At 41.6% G+C, this 23,357-nt stretch overlaps 1 protein-coding gene across 4 annotated transcripts in view; it reads right to left on the bottom strand.

Moving 5' to 3' along the window:
* The window catches only part of LOC126355425 (protein O-GlcNAcase), a 164,380-nt gene that overhangs the window by 28,710 nt on the left and 112,313 nt on the right, over positions 1-23,357 (bottom strand). For 2 of the 4 annotated variants that reach the window (XM_050005730.1, XM_050005729.1), the window contains 5 exons: positions 15,257-15,431; positions 10,731-10,823; positions 6,807-6,860; positions 4,671-4,756; positions 3,176-3,372 (listed from right to left, as the gene is read on the bottom strand). In XM_050005730.1, the coding sequence (XP_049861687.1) occupies positions 3,176-3,372; positions 4,671-4,756; positions 6,807-6,860; positions 10,731-10,823; positions 15,257-15,431 (605 nt within the window). The remainder of the gene's footprint in view (positions 1-3,175; positions 3,373-4,670; positions 4,757-6,806; positions 6,861-10,730; positions 10,824-15,256; positions 15,432-23,357) is intronic. The other 2 variants (XM_050005731.1, XM_050005732.1) reach the window with 2 other exon arrangements.

The raw sequence follows: 23,357 nt of genomic DNA, 5'->3' as shown, positions 1-23,357 counted from the left end.
GTTGTAATATTTTATTAACTGCTTAAATCTGTATCTCTGTAGCTGATGTGTTATTTACTGTTGACACCAAAAGCTAATCAATCCTGTCCAACAAGCACCTGCTTCATTTTTCGAAAAATTTATATTAATGATACTTATGTTCAATATGTTATTCCCACCAGCTGTTGATACTGAATTCAAATCAAATTACATTAAGTTGTACACATATTGTCCAACATGATAGTACCTAATCATTACATTACTGTAATACATAAAGAAAGCACCAGCAAAAACTTGGAAATAGTTAAAAGTTTCACAGAAAAAGTACCGACCAACCTTTGTCATCATGATGAGCTGTCTCAGAATGAAATTTTTTTTAACATGCTCTGCTTTATTAATTCAAATTTAGATATACAATTCCGTCTGCACTAGAGTGAATGCCACCACAGAAGTAGTTAAGAATCTGACAGCAAGAAAACTGTTTCAAAATTTGATAAATTAAACAAACTTTCCAGGATGTGATTCTTGATAAATTTCCTACATTCCTCTCCAAGATGCAAATTGTCATAGCATCATACTTCTCAGTGTCCAATCATGTTCGAGACAGCGCACGTACCTGCAGTACAGAAACAAGGATTTGCAATCTGACATCAACGCTGCTGGGCATCATCTTCAGGCATGTTTCATTGGCCTATCTTTCAGTGTTATGTGAGATCGTTGTAGGACAAGACAAAATATTGAAGACGTCTATGTTGTCCAAATTGTGAAATGGAAACTATAATCTCCTAACATAAAGTGTGGAATCCTCCACTATATACTAATCTGTAGCATCTTTCACTGCAGCTAATAATGCTACAGAACTTACACTCTGATGCGTTCTGCACAAATGTGCCTTCGTTTAGGTCATAGTGGAACTGAAAGACAAGAGAGAAGAGCACCAGTTATACTACACATAACCAATGTGATTTCCATCCTCTTTATAATGACTGGTGAAATTCTCTCCCAAACACTGTTGCAAGCAGCATCTTTCACACTCATGTCATTATCTTCAAATCTAGCTAAACTTTCACATTTCCTGTTTACACACCATGGTCTTGCAACAGATAGCAGATCAGTGATCAATAATTAGACAGATAGGCAATTTGAGTGCGGGATGCCTGAACAAGCGTAAGTGAAGTTCAATGCCGTTGCTACCCCCCCCCTCCAACAAGAATGCATTGACATTTGCTAGACTTTCGCGATCCACGCGTGGCATGCAATTTGCATGAACATAAATATTAGATGCAGACTTCTAGCACAAAATACCAAATTCTGATAAAGAAAGAAAGGGAAATTTTCTTATGTGCTAATTTTAGGAAGAGATGGAGTTAGTTCCAAGTTCAACTACGGGGAGTAACTTTGCTGAGCATAAGTGCTGTGTAATATGAGGTCATCGTACTTACATTTCAGAAAGCGCATAGTTATCAAGTTATCCAAAGAGGAAAGTAAACAGAATTATCATACACATGATTTGACCAAAAAACTGGAACAGGTGATCTCTGACTGTGTAAAATGCTTACTAACAATGAATAAGAAATCGGCATTAAAGAGAGTAACCCACTGAAATATCAGCCAGATCACACTTTTTGACAGAATAATTTAATTGGGTAGATAAAAAAATCTACTCACCAAGCAGCGACAGAACACACACATGAAAGGAGGTTGTAATTAGGCAAGCTTTCGAAGCCAGTGGCTGCTTCTTCAGGCAGAAAGTCTGCCTAACAAAGGAGCCACTGGCTCTGAAAACTTACCTTCTTTTATGCGTGTGAGATGCTGCTGCTTGTTGAATAGATTTTTTATCATCAAATTACATCATTTTGTCAAAAAGGCAGATCACACTGGATCACATCAACTGACTTACAAAGAATAAAATCATATTTGAAGAACTTGTGATGCATTTGGCAAGTTTACTTGCCACACCCCGTAACAATTACAAAAACAGAATTCAGAACTTGAAACTACAGATAAGTAATACAGGAAGTTCAGTACAAGAAATTACCAAAACAGGACCTTCCAACCAAAGAATTTGAGGAGTATTTGGAGGAAGAATGAACTGAACATTTTTAATAAAAACAGGACTCCAAAAAGCAGATTAAAAGCATCAGTTCTTATTTGGCAAAAATCACTGCTAAATTTACCACTGACAACAAGTTTTAAGGGTGCAAAGCAGTATCATCAAGTCAACTGGAACAAGTATTCAATATAGCACTATAGCATCAGGAAAAACCATATGAACTTTTGATGGTTGTTAATATGCATATACAGACTGATCACAAACTTAGAAGAAGAAATGAAGATTGATTCATTTTAAGAAAGATTCAAAAACGGGGGTGGGGGGAATGTTAAGTAATAAATCAGCAAAGTTCAGGGTGAGAAACACACAAGCTTCAATTGATACTGGAAGAAAGCCTTTCTGTACAAAGTTGATGACCTCATGGCAACAAAATGAATACAATTCAAATCATAACAACATAAGCTGAAGGGCAAAAATTTCAGTCCAATCAAGTTGAAACAAATAATATGTACACACATCAAGAAAATGATAACCCTAGGGTCCCATGATGATGACAACATGTGCCCCTGGGGAAACAGCTATTCACAATCATGTTGGATGACTAATATGACAGACAATTATGGGATTCTTTTGGGGAATTTGAAGGTTTTCCCACCAACAAGGTAAGAAGGTTTCAAATAATCCAGGTAGTATTTCAAATAATCTGAACAATGCAGAATCATTGGTGACAAATGACACACGAGTGAATGTTGTAAAATTGCAGAGTCCAGACATGATTTGCTTTAAGACCATTTGTTTGTTTCATTTATGGATATAATTGGTAACCTTTATAATAATAAGAGAGTATGTAAGATCTGGAATCGTGTCATTCCCACACTGATCGAAGTAAGAATAATCAGCACAGAGTTTTGACACAACGATGTACATGTTACACAGGATGTTGGAATAACCCATTATTCCATGAATTTTATTCAGAGATTAATTAATTATAACATACACACACAGGGAAACAGGCAGCCTGAACAATTATTACAAATTCAAGCCATTTCAAACAAACTACATTTTCGATTAGCCACATGTATTTAAATAACCCAAATGCAGCATTCACCTTTCGAAACTACATTTGCTTGTTTGGTAACTTACTTGTCTCCAATAATATCTGGCATATCTAGAAAACGGTCAGTTCCATCCCGTCCATCTGCACATGTTTGGCGGCACACTGCATATACCAGACTTTCATCTGATGGTAAGTATGGCCTTATGGTAAAAATCTGACTACTTGGTACATCAGGAGCTTTGTACATGAACAGATCATTTCCAGAATCCACAGGTATTAATCGCTAGAGAAATGAAAGGGGAAAATTATTTATTTGTGTATCAAAAACAATCTTCAATGAAACAACATTCAATTTCTACAGTTGTTGAGAATAATAGTGCATCTCTAATATCCACATCATGAATACACACTCCTGGAAACAAACACTTGGAATGCTAACAATGGTGTATTCATTACAAACTAAAATAAAATACTACACATCACACAAAAAAGCACTAATAAAGCCCAGTGCTCTTTCACAATCATTTTTCCTTATACATGGAAACACACTTAAAATGTCTGAAGTCCTTATGCACCATGTATGGCTTGGGTTAACCACAAAGCATGAAAAGGAAAACAGATCATTATTCACAGAGGGCACAGTGACTAATGCGTGAATATAAGGATCCTGATTACAGCACTCATCACAAACCTTCACTTTAAGATGAGTTGAATGTGCCTTCTTGGCAATATATTTTTCTACACTATCAGATACCTTTTTAAGTGTTAAATACAATACTTCTGATATTATGGGCAGTGAAGCTCAATTTTGACAAATATGGAGTAAAGAAAATGGGGCAGCCTCTATGAAAAAAAAGAACATTTTAGTACCGCATTAGTGTGGAAAGATTCAGAGCAACCACACAGAGGCCAAATATGGATGACTGGTGGGAGACTGCTCCTACAGTATAATCAAGTTCCTCTCGATAACGCGTCTGCACCCAATATAAAAAACACAACTCTCCACGACACAAAGATATTGTGTTTATTCAAACAGTAGTCCAAATGTGGACAGGTAATTCATGGCAGTGCAAAGCATATGCATATGCATATTACAATGTCACTATGGTGCAACCAATACACCAACATTTTTCAGAAAAATTAATATGCTTGTATGTGGCACTACCATTTAAATAAATATTAAGAGCTACACACTATGTGAAGGTTCTAGGCAGATTAAAACTTCATAACAGATGGTGATCTCTAACTCTACCTCCTGTAGGGAGAGACGTTATTAACTGAACTATCTGTTATGCCTCAAGGCTTCCATCAAGCTGAGTGATATATCCTTCATTATTTCTGATAAGTTACAAACAAACTAAGTGTTACTTCTTTTTTATTTGTCACTTGAAATACTGTGACCCTCAAAAACAAATCCCTTTCTCAGCTTTTCATTGTTCAAATTTATTAACATATATAAATCAAAAAGTCATCTTTCCAAGGGCGTGTCTTGTGAATAATGACCTAAAGCTACTTTTTTTTCCTTTGTAACAAAATAATTCTGACACTAAACAGCCTACAAACACTTGAAAATATGTGTACCTGAAGGTCAGCTGTCAGACCACCCCTGAACACCCACGGTTCTTGTTCACCACTCATAAATGTCTCCTTCCATCCTTTTGAAAACCCTTTTTTTTTGGGTAAGAGAACAGAAAATTTAGATAAGTAGAAATCAGTGTATACTGAACTGATTAATGTCTATCTGCTACTATATAATGTCACTACTAACTTAAACGGTCTCAGTACCTAATGATTCAGGTAAAAAGGGGTTCAAATACAAATTGTCTTGCAGAATATCTATTAGGTACTGCTAAACCATAACAAACTGTACTTGTAAATTACAACTAATTAAATTTCTGAGAAGTCTACATGAAACTGAGCTTGCTGCCTTTTATGTAACTTGCAGCAACAATCCTGGGAAACTGAGCACTACAAGTTTTCCCTTTTATTACAGAATTCATAAATTCCACCGAAAATGATAAAAAGATCCTGTTCTTAACTTTGCACATATGACATTCTGCAAAAACTTTTTGTAATTGACTGGAAAATTGAGATGGCTTAATTTAATTAGTGATTCTTGCTACAGCTGTTTTCAGTAAACATTAAGTGAAAAAATATAAATAATTGAAAAATAAACAAAGAGATAATTAAAAATATAAAGCAACATCTGGAGGACCGCAAATAGTGGAACAATTCCTCTTCCTACAAAAGAAAAATGTAAAGAAATAAAAACTTGTGTACATAGTACTAACATAATATCTGCAAGGTGCATGTATGTAGTACTGATAAATTTCTTGCTTAAAAACTAGTACTGATGTAAAGGATCTCAAAATGTTTAAGAAACAGCTGCAACAGCATTAATAATACATTAAAAGCCACATGTTTTTTGTTAGGCAGCAAAGAGGAATGGGAGCTTGCAAGGTTGCAGCTGTGGTTTTGCATTGAGAGTAAAACTGTTACAGCACATCTCCCACAGAAACACAAATTCTCATTTCAGTCAAATCAGACAAACATTATATCTTGTAACTTGAAACCATACAAAATGTAAAAATCACTACCAACAATTGTTGCCAGTTTTTAAAGTTAGTTAGAAAAGTTGAGAGATTCTACAACTACATTTTTTCCTTAAATTCAATAATGTTTCATAGACAGTTTGTTGGTGGAAAATAAAACAACTTGGTAGATGTGCTGACCAGAGTACAGAGAGCATTACTTTCTAGATGTGGCTGTGGTGGTGGCGGCACCAGAGGTGACAGCGGCAGCGGCAGCAGCGGTGGCAGTGGCAGTGGCAAGTATTTGAAGGGAGAGCACTAACCCAATGAATGACCAACCTCTTCCTTCGGGAAAACTGAAACAGTTACTAGAGAGTAACTAACAGTTACCGTCTGGAAGAAGAATTTATAGCAATCATCATAGCACATAGCATGTACTAATATCTGAAAAAAAGTACTAATTTAGAGAAACTAGCTGGCCAGTCCCCTAAGAAAAATAACTGCCATTTCATAATGTAGGCACTAGAGATTGACTTAACCAGTAAATGTGAAAACCTGCCACAGCTTTCCTGCAATTATGCAACTGTAAGAAAGCTGAAAAAAATCAATAAAATATAAAAGTATGGAAATTATTTTTATCAGGGGAATAGCCAGTATCATATTTTGGCCTGCATCATCCTAGCAGGCGCCTAGAAGAGAAAACAAAATATTATTTTGGTCCCTGGAATGCTGAAATTGGGAGCGCAGCATGCACATGTGGCATACCTGAATCATTAGGTTCAGGATTTTTGTGTCACAGAACAAATGTACCAAACAAGCATGCATTTTTGTCAGTACCTTATTTCCTCAAACAAACAAAAATTGAAAATTATTTCAAGCAAAACAATTTCTATGCTACGTTTGTCACTCACTTTTAGCGTGTGAGTGTAAACTTCATTTTCCTCAATTTTAATGACTAGTTTTTGTGACTATGAAGACATGATACAGTTACATTAACCAAATGTAATGTTCTGTGACAACATTGATACTACAGAAAAAGGGATGGGCATTTTAATGGATTAATCTCAGAAATGCCACTGCTAAAACATGGAAACTGGTGATGACGCTGCCAGTGGACATCTTGTCATATGAATGTTTTGGCAGAGGCATTGTTGACATGATTGCTAGTTACGAGAGTACCGCGTACATGTGTAGCTGCCGAGGGTGAAGCTGGCTACCATCTGCGGGAAGCGGCCGCTAGCTGTGGAAACAAGCATACATAAATTAGTAAAAATACAACTTCCTGTTCAGAAAAAAACATAAGTCACCCAAGTCAGATGGAAGCTCTCTTCTCAGCACAATGTGGAACACAGCCTGTTTAAATAAGGGCAGCTGCTGTTTAACCCTTCAAAACATATCTTCAAAAGTTCAAAGGCACCAAAGTTTTCTGTATTTTATAATTTTAAAGATCAAGCAACAAAATCAATGAGATATTCTTTTCTTCTGAATTTATTTTCTTATTTGTCTTTGCAATCTGTAATCATACAAACATTCACTATTGGTATTTGAAGTTATGGGCACAGCTGGCAGTAGGAAACAATTTGTAATGAAGGGTTAAGGCTTGAGCAGAAGTATATTGTTTTATCAGTCACAGCATTTAGTTCAGAGTCTCCTGTATGTAGATAATGATGCAAAAATTGACAATTTGCAACACAGCATAGCAACTGTCAAATGTAATTGATTCTTTGCTACAATATAATGATAAGCATTTTTTTTCCTTGCTGAATCTGTGTACAGTATATTACTGGAAACTGAAAAAGAACACCGTGAAGGCTTGTTATTAGGTTTACTAATACTGACCTCATATGGAATCAGGATAACTAACACTGACCTTATATGGATTCAGGATCACTAATACTGACCTCAGAGTGTTTATGGGTCTGATTTAACCCTTTAACTGCTCTGGATGTTTTAACGCGTGTGCATTTGTACCCATCCCTGTGTACTCTGAACGTGATTACACGAACCACCAGTCGTATCAGGCAGAAGAACTGGTGGCGCACGTGAACACGTTCCGAGCACACAGGGACATGTACAAAGGCGCACAGTAACACGTCCAGAGCAATTAAAAAGGGTGTAGAAAAAGTTTTTTGTTAAGATTGCTGAGGGAATTCTTTTACCATTAGCTTAAGTGATACTGAAGACTACCAGGAAAAACTTTTAAAACACAATCCCATGTTTTGCATCTTCACTTAATCTCTGCATACTTATTACACATTATAAAACAATACAAGTTCCCCACCCCTTTCACATCCCATACTGGGCATAAGATTTCAGGAAACAGACCCCATATTTTATTCATGTGATACATTTGGCAAATATTTTACAAGTTTCCTAACTAGTGTTCAAATCGCTGTTGAGGAAATTATAAGCATCATTTAAAGTACGCAACATAACTGTACTTCCCTATAGTATGGATTTCCCAGGTCCTTAGTGTAAAGCCATGCACAGACTGCAAAGTAGCTGTAGATTGCAAGGAGGCACAAAATAAACAAATTTCATGCATTCCCACCCTAGTGCGAGTCTTTCAATGTGTCACTATTACTGCTTATTTTTTGAAGCTTCTCATTTTCTCTCATAAAATCTTCCCACTGCAGAAGAATCTGAGATAAAAATCTATGAATCAAAAGCATGTCCTCAATGACAGCAGCAAGGATTGCTAGCCACAAGGAGACATATGCAGTCACCTTACGGTGCATTGCAAGCTCTGAGCTGACACTTGACGATATCTGAAATGTGTTTGGAATTGTCGACAAATGGTGTTCTTTGTCTCTGACATGTATTGTACTTCAACATCACATTCCTTATAACTAATGTGACATTATTAAAGCTTTCATGGCATGAAAATGTTTTCTGGTGGGAAATTCTAGTTACAGTGAGGACAAATTACTGATGAAGCTATAAACATAATCAGTAATAATATTGATGTAGTACACAGATCCCAGCAAGCTTTCTGCAGTAACCACTGACTGCAGGGAAGTCTAGGTGAATGTTTTCTACAGCATACTACTGCCACAACATGGTTTCACAAGCTGCTTTCAAGCTAGCATTTACAGGGTGACAGCATAGCATGACATGGTCAATTCTGTAATGTAAACAGGGACAAACTCTAATTACTGTGCTTCAGTATCCACTCCAATGGCAATTGAGTATGTTACTGTATAAAAACAAGCTATTAATCTGATCGTGATCAAACTTTGGTGAGTTCTTGTGTGCATGCCCATGAGGGTTTCTGAGGATGTACAAACACATACCTCACAGACAGGGCAGGGGTGGGGGGTGGGGGATGTCTGGAGCAATTTCAGCCAAATTTTGTATATAAAAGCTCATTATTAACTACTGTAGGTGTAGGGTGCCCTAATACCCCTACAGGTTGGTGTGGGAGTGAGAAGCCATAAAAGTAAAAATATTTGATAATTACCAATATACTAATATTGAATTGATAGTTTCCTGTTTCATAAGACTCATTGGTGACAGTCCCAATAAATTTTCACCAAGAGTGTGTATGTGTGTGGAGTGGGGATTGCAAAGGCAGTGAAATGTCAGCACATCTCTGTCATGACTGAAGCAATTTCTACCCAACTTAGTACCGGTATCACTGGAAAAGAATTGCTATGGCAATAAGGGACCCCTATAATACCTATGGCTGAAGGTGAAGCTGAAACGGGTAACACAATTTTTCCTGTATATGGTTGACTTGGAATACTTCAAAAATGTGAAGTTCACCCAGTCTCTTACTCATGTTGTTCAGTGTATCAACAAGGTCGCGACATCGCGACATGTGCACTGCGACAGGGCAACAATTCTGTACATGTCAAAAGGAGATGTACTGATTCCACATATTCCCATCATTCCTAATGACACACTATTTGATTTCATACAACTAGAGTTCCTGGCTCACCTTGCATTCTCAATGACCATCTAAAGAGCCCAAGGTTAACCACTTGAAGTAAATCTGGAAAATCCATGATTTACATGTGGGCAATTGTATGATGCATGCTCACAAGTGGGACAGCTGAAAAATATAATCATTTTCCAGAAGACTACCAAAAATTTGGCATAACCAAAAGCACTTTAATTAACTTAAAATTTATTTTAATGCGCAAAAATCATTGTCATTGATTTATTTTACACATATAACTGTGCCTTGTATAGGGGTATATGCACCTACTTAAAAAGAAAAAGAATCATTGCAACAGATATCGTGCACAGCTAGTGATTCCATACATCGAAACTGAGGTTTGCAACATCCAGAACGCGCATCACAGAACTGAAACAGTACATACAGTTTGCATTCTAAAATTTTTTAAATGCTATAATACTCTCCTCACAATAAATTATGTTGCACCTTTTTGGTGTTCTTCTTCAAGTATGCCAATATATAACAGATACCAGATTGCAGCTTACTAGTGTCATTTTTCAAGCTGTCAATATACACCACATTTATATTTCCTTTAATAAATTGATTTTCACACATTCATCCATAAGCAATGAACAAAATTTCATAATGTAAGTACGTCTGTATGCACTTACAACAATGCACATATTAGATTACTGATAAAGCTCTATTTTGACTTTCACATAAAGCTCATGAATTCCTATAGCAACATAATGAAACAACTGATTGCATAAAATCACTACTGCATGTACCTTATGCAAGATCAGCTGTCAAACATGTTAAATGACTTGCAGACATGTTTCCCAAGAATAGCTTGTCATCTAAGATTGCCTAAATGCTGAGAATGAATTAGAAATTCAAATAAAGATAGAACTGGAAATGCAATTCCTGAATACTTCAATCCACAGTATTCATTATGCATTCCTAGTCCTAATCCAAGATGAAGTAAAGTTATCCACAGACTCTAAACATCACATCAGTGTAAATAAGAACAACATACGAAATCCTCCTCTTTCTAGTCCACAAGAATGTAATGATTCATTTTAATTTAACACTTTAGAATTTTATTCAAGCAGCATATTTACTATAAAAGCAGAGTCTATAAAATAGTTTATAAATATTTTACTGTGATATTTAGCAACATTACAAGAAGATAAAATCTGTGGACCATACATTTACTTGCATCTTCAGTGGCAACTGTAGCACCATAAATATGATGTCTCCAAGTAGGTAACTTGTCCATTCCCCTTGCATGTATGAAATCAGCTGGAACCAATAAACATGGCACACAAACAGTGCTTGTTTCAATTCTGCATACATGGTTAAGACAAATCCATAAGCTTGAAAATATTTTGGTTGAGATTTCTGCTTCAGCAAAACTCTGAAATGGCTAGTGAGGGACAGGGAATGAATATTATTTCAGTACAGTAGTAACAGCAAACTTTAACAGAATCTGAAGGGTCTCAAAATAACTTCAACAACAGGCACTTGACAAAGTATTGTTACATGTTGTTAGCACTAAGGAAAATTGATCACAACATATTCTTTCCTAACTAACAGAGTTTGCCAGTTTTTCTAAATGTATGACATTCAATGAATGGCACATTTCTGGGGTGTATCAGACGGACTTTTACTGATAATATATACATATAGCTCCAAAACTTGGCCAGACAGCTGCTCTCTAAAGAGGATTTGAAAGAAAAGGAGTGGTAATTTTTGAAATAACATACTACATCTCTCAACTGAAAGCCATACAAATGTGCCATTAAATTAAGGAAAAAGAAGAAGAAAGAAAAAAGGTAAGAAAAAAACTGTTTTGACAATGGCAGTGTTAAAATGACACAAACAAAAGTGTTCAGCAGTAAACATTATAGAATAGCATAAATAAAGTGATAACCGTTTCTTTACAACTTAAAATACCAGAGGAACAACCAGAAACCTGAACTACATACAGCACAATGCTTTGTTTAAATATCCGTATTTTGCTGAAGCTGGCATAATACTGCATTCATTCTCATGCATGCAAGAGGAACAGACATAGCAGTTACATTCTGTTAAAAGACACTTATATGCTGTGTATTTTTAATGGGTGTGCACTACACCATTTTAAAGCTGGAAATTTGTTATAGAAAGACAAATCTTGCTCTCTGACTACAAGTAAGTACGTGTGTTAGTAAAAAGGTAACAACCAACAAATAAAATACTGATCACTAATTACTGCAAAATCATTGCATTACATATGGTCATATTGCCCAACCTGTGGCTTTATAATTTTGTGGACAATCTGTTAGACATTGCCTTTAGCCTTTACAAAAGAAAAGCATAAAATGAATTAACAAACTAAAATGTGGAAAAAGTTTCACGTATCACATGATATGCCTACCACCCAAAATGTGCACATGTGCCCACTCAGATACACATCTCCCCCTCCCCCTTCCCTTTCCCCCTCATTAAATAAACAACTGTGAAACAGAAACACACAAATGAATATAATGAATAAAAATGGGGTTGGCAGTAGAAGGTGTTAATATGACCTCTGAAAAGGTAGAAGTAGTACAGGGACATCTACATTGCTGTTTTTTGGAATTTTGTGAATTGTGAGTCACATCACAATTAAATAAATGGCAAATGCATTAGTTACCTTGCTTTATCTGATACCCTTCTGTACTGCAAACAAATATGAGTGCTTAAGAACTTTTTTGTGCACTGTTAATATTTGCAATCAAACTGCACTGCACAAAATTAGCTGAACAAAGGGAAATAATCATTTTTGTGTTAAAAATTTTTTGGGCATTTATTCTCTTCACATGCAAATAACATTTGCTGATAAATAGGTTGGAAGAGTGTGAGAAGGAGGGGTGAAAGGGATGGCAGCAAGAAGGAGAAGAAAATTATTCTGCAACTAGAAAGTAACTTTTTCTGTTACAGGTGACCTCTAATTAGTGTCTGCTGTGGTGCTCAACACGATCAAGATTATAGTTATAATTCACTTCTTTCCCTTAAATTTTGCACGTAATCAGCAAACTACGATACTCTGTGTAGATTTATAGTTATTAATGACAGCTGGTTAGTTCAGATCTTTACATCACACCATTCCCTGGAAACTGGATCATTATTATTCACTGGGTGAAAATTAGTCAGATCATAGAAAACCATAACTTGTTTCCTTCTGTACCCACTTTTTCTTATGGTTGGTATTGTTTTTCTGCTTTGTACACATTCCCTTCATTTGCAGTACACTCTGTTGACATAGCCTATCGTATTTTCTGTCTATAACCATGCCCATAAAAATTTTCCTTAAAAGACAGATGTAATTTTACCCAATAGAAGTGTGTCTTGCACGGGTTTTAGCATATCTAGCTTTGCTTACTCCCCATCACCCAACACAAAAAAATTTTCACTAAGAAGCTCAGAAGAAGTGTTCATCCAAAGGCTAGCAAAGTTCTGTCTGGTTTATGTGCCTATCGCCAACTCAAAACCTCAACTATTAGGTAAGTTCTTGCCTTGATTATTTAAATGATTTAAAATCACAAAGAAAAAAGAAAATTTGTTTCCTTCGTATTTTCCAAGACACTACTTTATTGCGAATTTCTAGTTTAGTTTCTCAATTACATTTAAAATCTTATTTTCAGTTTTCAGTCAGTTTTCCTTTTATAGCTGGGTTTCTCCACTTACTAATTTTACATTTCTCAAAATTTATTTCCCTCAACTCGTATTCCCTTATCTCTTTCTCTCAGTCTCCAGCAGACGGTCTTAAGTCCTTAACTTGACTCTGTCCTGTCTGTCTGCACATATAAATCTGCTATCTAGTTATTACAGCTCTTTCTACCAGGCTTCTCCATTATGATCTAATACCTTACATCCTTTCCATTTATCTTCCATGCAAGGAACAGCTTATTTATAAGTTTAAAGCACAATGTTCTTGTTAACTGTACCAACAATACATTTACTATAGGCTTACTCTTTGTTAAAGCCACTTCAGGTGTGTACCTGGGACGTGTGATGGCATTTCTGTTTTTCATGCTACATGTCAGCAACCTGGCAGACAATACTACTAGTAACCTCAGACATTTTTGCAGATTATGCAGTTACCTATAATGAAATAATCTTTGGAAGAAAACTGCAATTTAAGTGTTCAATAATGTAAAACTGTGAATTTGATAAAATACGGAAAAATGGTATCCCATGTTAACAGTAGCTATGAGTTGCAACTGGAATCAGTGAACTCATACAAAAGCCTGCATGTAACATTGTGTACAGATACAAAATGGAATGATTACATTGGCTCAATGAAGGTAAAGTAGGTGGTAGATTTCAGTTCATTGGCAGGATAATGGGAAAATGTGGGCTTACAAAATGTCCCACATCAAAATGTTGCTAAAGTGTATGGAACCCATGCTAAATGGGTATACTGAAAGTATACTAAGAGGGCTATCACACACAGTCACAGGTTCATTCACCCACAGGAGAGCATAACAGAAGTGTTGAAAAACCTGAACAGGCAGAATCTACAAGATTGACACCAATTATCCTGTTAAAACCTACTTACAAAGTTTGAAGAACCAGTATTAAGTAACAAATATAAAGGTATTCTTCAGTCCCCTACATATTGCTCCTATAGTGACCTTGATGACAAAATTAACTAATTATATCGTGCACATAGGTGTTTATGCTGTCATTCTTCCCGGGCTCCATACACAATTGGAATAGAAGAAAACCCAAACATGTGCTATCAAGGCCCCCCCCCCCCCACTCTCTCTCTCTCTCTCTCTCTCTCTCTCTCTCTCTCTCTCTCTCTCTCCCTCTCTCTCTCCCTCTCTTAAGAAAACCCAAACATGTGCTATCAAGGCCCCCCCCCCCCCCCACTCTCTCTCTCTCTCTCTCTCTCTCTCTCTCTCTCTCTCTCTCTCTCTCTCTCTCTCCCTCTCTTTTCTAAGAAGAAGTGAATGTATACAAATTTACAACTGCTGGAAATGAGATAATCTGACATGAATCATTCAAATTTTAATGGAAATGCCACCAGCCATAGTATTCTTGCATTGTATGAGTAAGTTTACTTCAAGAACTTTCCAACTACTAAAAAAAATACAAATCAAAAGCAAGTTCACACAACTCCTAAGACACTCAAGCCCTCTTTAGGCTGAATGGTTCTTACAAAAAATGGATTGTTGCAAAGCAACTTAAACATTTTTCATAGGGCACACTGAAACTTCACTACTATTTGCAAAACTTCAAACATACCACACCAGAGCCATTACACCAATAAAACAAGTAACTGAAATTGTTTCCTTTCCAGTTTTGTTTACATGTTTCCATGAAGCAACTGAACATCAAAACAAGAAGTAAGCTCACTATAATTTTTGTAACGATATGACTTGGCATGTCACTGTGGTAAAATATTGTGCCCTGAACAGTGAAGTTTTAAAAACAGAATGCCATCCACTCACTAAGTTCAATGGAAAGCACACAAATTACATGCCAACAAATACAGAAGAAATCTACATCTACTCTCTGTGAATCTCTATAGTGTGTTTGTAAGAACAGCAGTAACATAATTTTAAACACATAAACATTGTGTTGTGCTAGAATAATGTAGAATTGCTTCGAGACATACAAAGGTATACTGGAAAGAAAACAACAACAGCCAATGTACTGCATTACCATGCAACAACAAAATATGAGATAAGGGAAGTACTCACCTAACCATTTGATGTAAGAGTTCAGCAATGATATAACACCACGCATGTCCCAAACATATGGATATAAATCATACAACAGTTCCCTATTTGCACAGTAGGTGAGTCTTCGAAATAAGGTATTCACAGCCTTACTCATTTCATCAAGTTTTGCTGCCCTTTCTAACCACTCTTGTACCTGGAAAAAGACAGTTTTTTTAAGTACATTCATTGCATAAACATATGGCAAAGATTTTTAACATGTTTTTGCTTACAGAAAACAATTCCAAATGTGGCAAGTAGAATGTGCACAGTCTGTCACTACATGTGTTTAATTCCAGCACACTGTATTTTCCCCCCACTGAATGCCACAAGATTCTGAAGGAAGTAAGAAAACCTGGGTCAGAAGCCCATGTCACTTCATTGGCACAATATGTAACAGTAGGATGAAGGTGTTTGGGAAGAGTCCTAACACAGCACACTTGATGCAATTGTTTATGTAGGTTACCTCAGAAGCAAACAAAATAGTTTAGTCACACAGATACCTCCATGCTCTCTTTATCCACTGAGGAAGTAAATGGAATGTGTACTCACACGTGGCAATGTTCTTTTGTAATCTTCTGAAAGGCCATACATGAATACTTATGAGAAAATCTCCCACAAAGAATTGGTTTGTTTGGTTAGAACAGATCAGTGTCAGTTAGACCGTCAGCGAGAGCAGCACCGCTAGTTCCTGCTACTAATAAGGCGAGTACACCATTCAATTGTTACATATTTTTACGAGCTTCAGACAGGAGCGACTGCAGTAATGGATAGGAACAGTGATTCTTGTGTACAGATGCGAGTTGGGTTGGCGACCCTTCGCTCACAGCTCCGGGCTGCTTTGGCTTCCATCACACAGCTTGAGGCTGCTGCCAAGGGGTGTCACTGTGGGGGATCGAATGCGAGGAATGAGGAACGTTGAACATGTCTCACGTGTCCTCCGATCAGTCCACTGCTGTGACCGCTCCAGGTACTGCCTGCACTAAGGTTGACCTCTCACCCTTGGTTGAGTGGGAGATCATTCCAAAGGCTGGCAAGCAGTAAAAAAACTTTATGAGGGGCTGATCGTAGGGCCTCCCTGGTTCATTTGACAAACACGTTTCGGGCGTTATCTGTGGCTGATGATGTCTCTGAGCCGAATGCAGTCGTCCACCCTGTTCCAGAGGAAGCTTCTCGGCCCGCAAGGTCTGGGCATTCACAGAGGATGGATTTGCTGGTAGTTGGGAGCTCCAACATTAGGCGCGTAATGGGGCCCCTTAGGAACATGGCTGCCACGGATGGGACGGAAGCCAGTGTACACGCCATGTGCATTCTGGGGGGGGGAGTCATTCCGGATGTGGAAAGGGTGCTTCCGGATGCCATGAAGAGTACAGGGTGCAGCCAACTGCAGGTGGTGGCTCATGTTGGTACCAATGACATGTGTCACGTTGAATCGGAGCAGATTCTGTCTGGTTTCGGGAGGCTAGCAGAAACGGTAAAGAGTGCCAGTCTTATTTCTGAGATTAGGTTGGTTGGTTTGTGGGGGTTAAAGGGACCAGACTGCTACGGTCATCGGTCCCTTTTTCCAAATACTAAAAACACCCACAGAGAATAATAACGATCAACAGACGATAAGACAGATGACACAGAACAAGAGAACCGTAGACAAAGACCAGACAAGACGAACTAAAATCACACAGTGTGACGGTGGTTGGCCGACCATACAAACAAAAAGGGAAAAGCCAACCACCGAGAAACACATGAAAAAAAAATCTGATAAATTGTAGGCCATAGGCCAGAATCAACACAAAAACTCACACACTTACATTAAGCGATAAAATCCCCCTGCCTGAATAAAACGCAGAACTATATCCGCTATGGAAGAGTCGTCAGATAAAAGCACAGAGAGCGTATCAGGCAGTGCAAAAGTCTGCCTGAGCACAGTTAAAAGGGCGCACTCCAACAGAATATGGACCACCGTCAAGGACGCCCCACAACGACAAAGAGGGGGATCCTCACAACACAGTAAATAACTGTGCGTGAGCCGGGGGTGGCCAATGTGGAGCCGACAAAGGACGACTGATTCCCTGTGGTTGGCTCGCATGGATGACCGCCACACAGTAGTCGTCTCCTTGATACGGCGGAGTTTGTTTGGCACGGGCAGGTTGCGCCAATCAGTGTCCCATAAATCGAAAACTTTGCGGCGTAATAGTGCCCGCAAATTAGTCGCTGGGAGGCCAATCTCCAGAGATGGTGCACTAGTGGCCTCTTTCGCCAGGCGGTCAACAGTTTCATTTCCGGGTATCCCAACATGGCCCGGGGTCCAAACGAAGACCACAGATCTGCCGCAACGGGCAAGAGTATGCAGGGACTCATGGATAGCCATCACCAGACGAGAACAAGGGAAACACTGGTCGAGAGCTCGTAAACCGCTCAGGGAATCGCTACAGATAACGAAGGACTCACCTGAGCAGGAGTGGATATACTCTAGAGCACGAAAGATGGCGACCAGCTCAGCAGTGTAAACACTGCAGCCAGCCGGCAACGAACGTTGTTCAGAATGGTCCCCTAGAGTTAGTGCATAACCGGCACGACCAGCAACCATCGAACCGTCGGTATAGACAACACCAGAGCCCTGATACGTGGCCAGGATGGAGTAAAAGCGGCGTCGGAAGGCCACCGGAGGGACTGAGTTCTTTGGGCCCTGTGCCAAGTCGAGCCGAAAGCAAGGGCGAGGCACACACCATGGGGGTGTACGCAGAGGGGCCCGGAAAGGATGTGGTACAGGGAAACACCCAAGCCCATAGAGAAGCTGTTTGACGGCACGGCGATCGGACAACCCGACCGGGGCCTAGGTTCTGGCAGACGGACGACTGACTGTGGGAACAGGACACGATAATTTGGATGCCCGGGCGAGCTAAAAACATGGGTAGAATAAGCAGCCAGTAATTGATGGCGTCGTAACCGCAGTGGAGGGACACCTGCCTCCACAAGTATGCTGTCCACAGGGCTGGTCCGGAAGGCACCAGTGGCAAGGCGTATCCCGCTGTGGAGGATTGGGTGCAGCAGCCGCAACGCAGATGGGGATGCTGAGCCATAAGCCAGACTCCCATGGTCCAGACGGGACTGGATCAACACCTGGTAAAGCCGTAGGAGAGTAGATCGGTTGGTGCCCCACCTGGTGTGGCTCAGGCATCGCAGAGCATTTAGATGCCGCCAACACGCCTGTTTAAGCTGCCGAATATGAGGCAGCCAAGTCAATCGGGCATCAAAAACCACCCCCAAAAACCTATGTGACTCCACCACTGAAAGAAGCTCGCTGTCAAGATAAAGCCGCGGCTCCGGGTGAACAGTGCGTCGCCGGCAGAAATGCATAACGCAGGTCTTGGCTGCCGAAAACTGAAAACCATGCGCTACAGCCCAAAACTGCGCCTTGCGGATTGTGCCCTGGAGCTGACGTTCAGCAGCTGCAATGCCAATAGAGGTGTAGTAAAGGCAGAAGTCGTCGGCATACAGCGAAGCGGAGACAGAATGTCCCACAGCCGCAGCGAGCCCGTTAATGGCTATTAAAAACAGACAGACACTTAGAACAGAACCCTGTGGCACACCGTTCTCCTGGACTTGGGAGGAACTATATGAGGCCGCGACGTGCACGCGGAAGGTACGATACGACAGAAAATTGCGGATATAGATCGGCAGAGGGCCCCAAAGGCTCCATCCATGAAGCGTAGAAAGGATGTGATGACGCCATGTCGTATCATACGCCTTCCGCATGTCGAAAAAGACAGCGACCAGATGCTGACGGCGGGCAAAGGCAGTACGGATGGCCGACTCCAGGCTCACCAGATTGTCGGCGGCGGAGCGGCCTCTACGGAACCCACCCTGAGCGGAGCCAGAAGGCCCCGAGACTCCAGAACCCAATTCAAGCGCCGGCACACCATCCGATCAAGCAACTTGCAAAGAACGTTGGTGAGGCTAATGGGACAGTAGCTGTTCACCTCCAAAGGGTTCTTCCCTGGTTTCAGAATGGGGACAACAAGATTTTCCCGCCATTGCGACAGAAACTCACCCTCGACCCAAATGCGGTTGTAAAGGTCGAGGAGGCGTCGCTGGCAGTCCACTGAAAGGTGTCTCAGCATCTGTGGATGCTATCTGGCCCAGGAGCGGTATCAGGACAAGCGGCGAGGGCACTGCGAAATTCCCACTCACTGAATGGAACATTGTACAATTCAGGATGGTGGCTGCGAAGAGAAAGACTCCGACGTTCTATCCGCTCTTTAATGGAGCGGAAGCCCAAGGGGTAGTTGGCAGAAGCGGAATACAGAGCAAAGTGCTCTGCCAAGCGGTTTGCAATGACGTCGGAGTCAGTACAAACTGCTCCATTCAGTGAGAGCGCAGGGACGCTGACAGGGGTCCGATAGCCATAGAGACGGTGAATCTTGGCTCAGACCTGCGATGGAGTGACATGTAGGCCAATGGTGGACACATACCGCTCCCAGCACTCCTGCTTGCGTTGGCGGATAATGTGGCGGGCTCGCGCACGCAGCCGTTTGAAGGCGATAAGGTGTTCGATTGAGGGATGTCGCTTGTAATGCTGGAGCGCCCGCCAGCGAGTTTTAATCGCTTCAGCGATCTCATCGTTACAGAGAGGCTCAATAGCGGCAGTGGAGGAGAACAAGTCCCAGTCAGCCCATCTGCTAGGGCGCCCAGAAGACTGATGCTGTGGTAGTGACAGAAAGATCGGAAAGTGGTCACTACCACAAAGGTCATCATGCACTCTCCATTGGACAGACGGTAAGAGGCTAGGGCTACAGATCGAAAGGTCAATGGCGGAGTATGTGCCATGTGCCACACTGAAGAGTGTGAAGGCACCATCATTTAAGATCGAGAGATCGAGCTGCGCCAATAAATGCTCAACGATGGCGCCTCGACCTGTTGCCACCGACCCACCCCACAGATGGTTATGGGCGTTAAAGTCGCCCAGTAACAAGAAAGGTGGCGGCAATTGAGCTATCAGAGCAGCCAGGACATGCTGCGCGACATCACCATCCGGTGGAAGGTAAAGACTGCAGACGGTAACAGCCTGTGGCGTCCACACCCGAACAGCGACAGCCTCTAAAGGTGTTTGGAGAGGTACAGACTCGCTGTCAAGAGAGTTGAGGACATATATGCAGACGCCACCAGACACCCTTTCATAAGCTGCCCGGTTCTTATAATAACCCCGATAGCCACGGAGGGTGGGGGTTCGCATTGCCGGAAACCAAGTTTCCTGCAGAGCAATGCAGAGGAAAGGGTGAAGGCTGATAAGTTAGCGGAGCTCAGCTAGATGGTGGAAGAAACCGCTGCAGTTCCACTGGAGGATGGTGTTGTCCACGGCTGAGAAAGGCGTGACGGGACTGGGAAGGGAGATTACGCCGCTGGGTCACCTGCTGCGTCCGATTTAGCACCTGTGATAGTGCTTTCCATGGCGTCTGATGGACCGGCGAGATCGAGGTCCTCAGCGGATGCCAGAATCTCCACCGCATCCTCAGACGCAGAGCTGGAAGGTTGCGGTGGGATGGCTGCCACCGCGAGTTCCTTGGGCTGAGAGCTCTTCTTAGGTTTCTCACGCCGTTCCTTGGGTCGCACCGACTGGGAGGGCTTCACCGATTCAGTCTCCGGGACGGAGGAGGATCGTGAAGCCCTACGACCAGCTGATTGTGGGCACTTACGCCACTGTCGGTCGTCAGCTTTCTCGCTGGCGAAAACCTGGGAAGGGAGGGACCCAAAGGACCCCTTGCGAGCGTGAGAAGCCGAAGAAGTTGGACACTTCTCCGGCTTAGAAGTGGGGACGGACGTCCCCGATGGGTGGGATGGTGTTGCTCCTGAGGTAGGTGGCGCAGGAGCAACCCGGTGGGTAGAGCCCCCCACTGGCGATGGGGCAGGAGGAGTTGTACTACTCGTCGATCCGGCCACAATTTGAGAAACAGGGTCTTGTATTCCATGATTTTACGCTCTTTCTGGAAAATTCGGCAGTCTGGCGAGCAAAGTGAATGGTGCTCCCCACAGTTGACACAGATGGGAGGCGGGGCACATGGAGTATTGGGATGTGATGGGCGTCCGCAATCTCGACATGTGAGGCTGGAAGTGCAGCGAGAAGACATATGGCCGAACTTCCAGCACTTAAAGCACCGCATCGGGGGAGGGATATAGGGCTTAACGTCACATCGGTAGACCATCACCTTGACCTTTTCCGGTAAGGTATCCCCTTCGAAGGCCAAGATGAAGGCACCGGTAGCAATCTGATTATCCTTCGGACCCCGATGAACGCGCCAGACGAAATGTACACCCCGGCGCTCTAAATTGGCGCACAGCTCTTCATCAGACTGCAAAAGAAGATCCCTATGGTAAATAACTCCCTGGACCATATTTAAACTCATATGGGGTGTGATCGTAACGGCAACATCCCCCAACTTGTCACAAGCGATTAACCGTCGTGACTGGGCAGAGGATGCCGTTTGTATCAGGACTGACCCAGAGTGCATTTTTGACAAGCCCTCCACCTCCCCAAACTTGTCCTCTAAATGCACGACGAAGAACTGAGGCTTTGTGGAGAGAAAAGACTTCACATCAGCCCTCGTACAAACTAAGAAGCGGGGCGAATAACTGCTACTGCCATCCTGAGACTTACGTTCCTCCCACGGTGTGGCCAGGGAGGGGAACGTTTTCGGATCGTACTTCTGAGCGTTAAACTGAGCCCAAGAACGCTTAGAGACTGCTGGCGGCTGGCCACCAGCAATAGACGATGTACCACGCTTCGTTGCGGGTCATCCGCCATGATGCCACCTACTCCGACCAAGGGCCCTACCCACGGGCGCCACCCAGCCATGGCAAGAGCCACCTGGCAGGATGGCCGTTGCCGGGAGTCCCGATACCCCAGGAGGATAGGCATCTACTCCTTGGCATACGTGGGGAGTTAACGGCGCAGGCATCAGTGGAGCGATCCCTGTGTTGTCAGGGGGCTAAAACCAACAGGGTACATGGCGGCCCCACCACAACGGACTGGCTACCGTGCTGGATGTTAGGTAACATGTGGTCCATGGTCGCCGTCGGTTCAGAAAGAGGCACTGCACAGTGCAAAGTGTAATCTGCACGCAGAAACAGTCATGCCCAAGAGATGGAGAGCGGACAGGACTGCAGTTCAACGGTGTATAAGCTGGCGAAAGGTCTGATCGCAAGATGGACACAATGCACCAAGTAAGGCGCCCTTCCACAATCAGCTCGCTCTTCGGAAAATTTTGAGAGATCGAGGTCAAACTAAACAGGGGACCATCATACAAGGCCGAAAAGTTTGAGACTCCTTTTAGTCGCCTCTTACGACAGGCAGGCATACCGCAGGCCTATTCTAACCCCCGAACCCGCAGGGGGTATTTCTGAGATTAAAGCGGAACTCCCATCTGCAGCATCGTCGATAGCACCGACTGTGGTCCTAAGGTGCAGAGCCGAGTGGAGTGTCTGAATCAGAGGCACAAGCGGTTCTGTGACCATGTAGGCTGCAGATTTCTTGATTTGCACCATGGGTTGTCAAAAATCTTTGTGACAGATATTTGATGTTGTAATAGGAACTTTGTCAAATGTCGTCCAATATTTGTCAAAACTAGGGCCTCACTGTAGATTTGATCAAAGAGATCGCTTGTCTTCTGTTCACTCTAATGTGACATGTTACTGCATGGAGCGCTAGCATTGCTGCAGCGTTACGTCGTCTGTAGTGTTTTTATAAACATTGCCGGTAAATACAATTGGTGTGTGCCGACAACTACAAAATTAATAGAGATGTATGAAGCTGATGAGGCGCTTTACAAAGTTAGGCGCCGTGCATACAAAAATAGGTTAAGAAGATTGGAGACCTGACCTGACCTAACATAACCCTCTCCTGTAGCAAGGAATCGGAGTGTTACAGTGAGCCTGTCTTCTGAAGATGTAGCAGTTCCTAAGTGAATATTGTGCTTTGTGATATGAGGATACACTTCACTGAGCACATACAGAAATGTATGCTCATCCATTCTTAAGTAATTGATGTACGACTTGACGTCTTCCACTGTAAGCTCATGTAACAAGTTTTGTT

The sequence above is a fragment of the Schistocerca gregaria genome, chromosome 3 (assembly GCF_023897955.1).
Source record: "Schistocerca gregaria isolate iqSchGreg1 chromosome 3, iqSchGreg1.2, whole genome shotgun sequence".
Taxonomy (NCBI): Eukaryota; Metazoa; Arthropoda; class Insecta; order Orthoptera; family Acrididae; genus Schistocerca; species Schistocerca gregaria.
The sequence above is the reverse complement of the archived record's forward strand: the minus strand, read 5'-3'. Positions and strand labels throughout refer to the sequence as shown.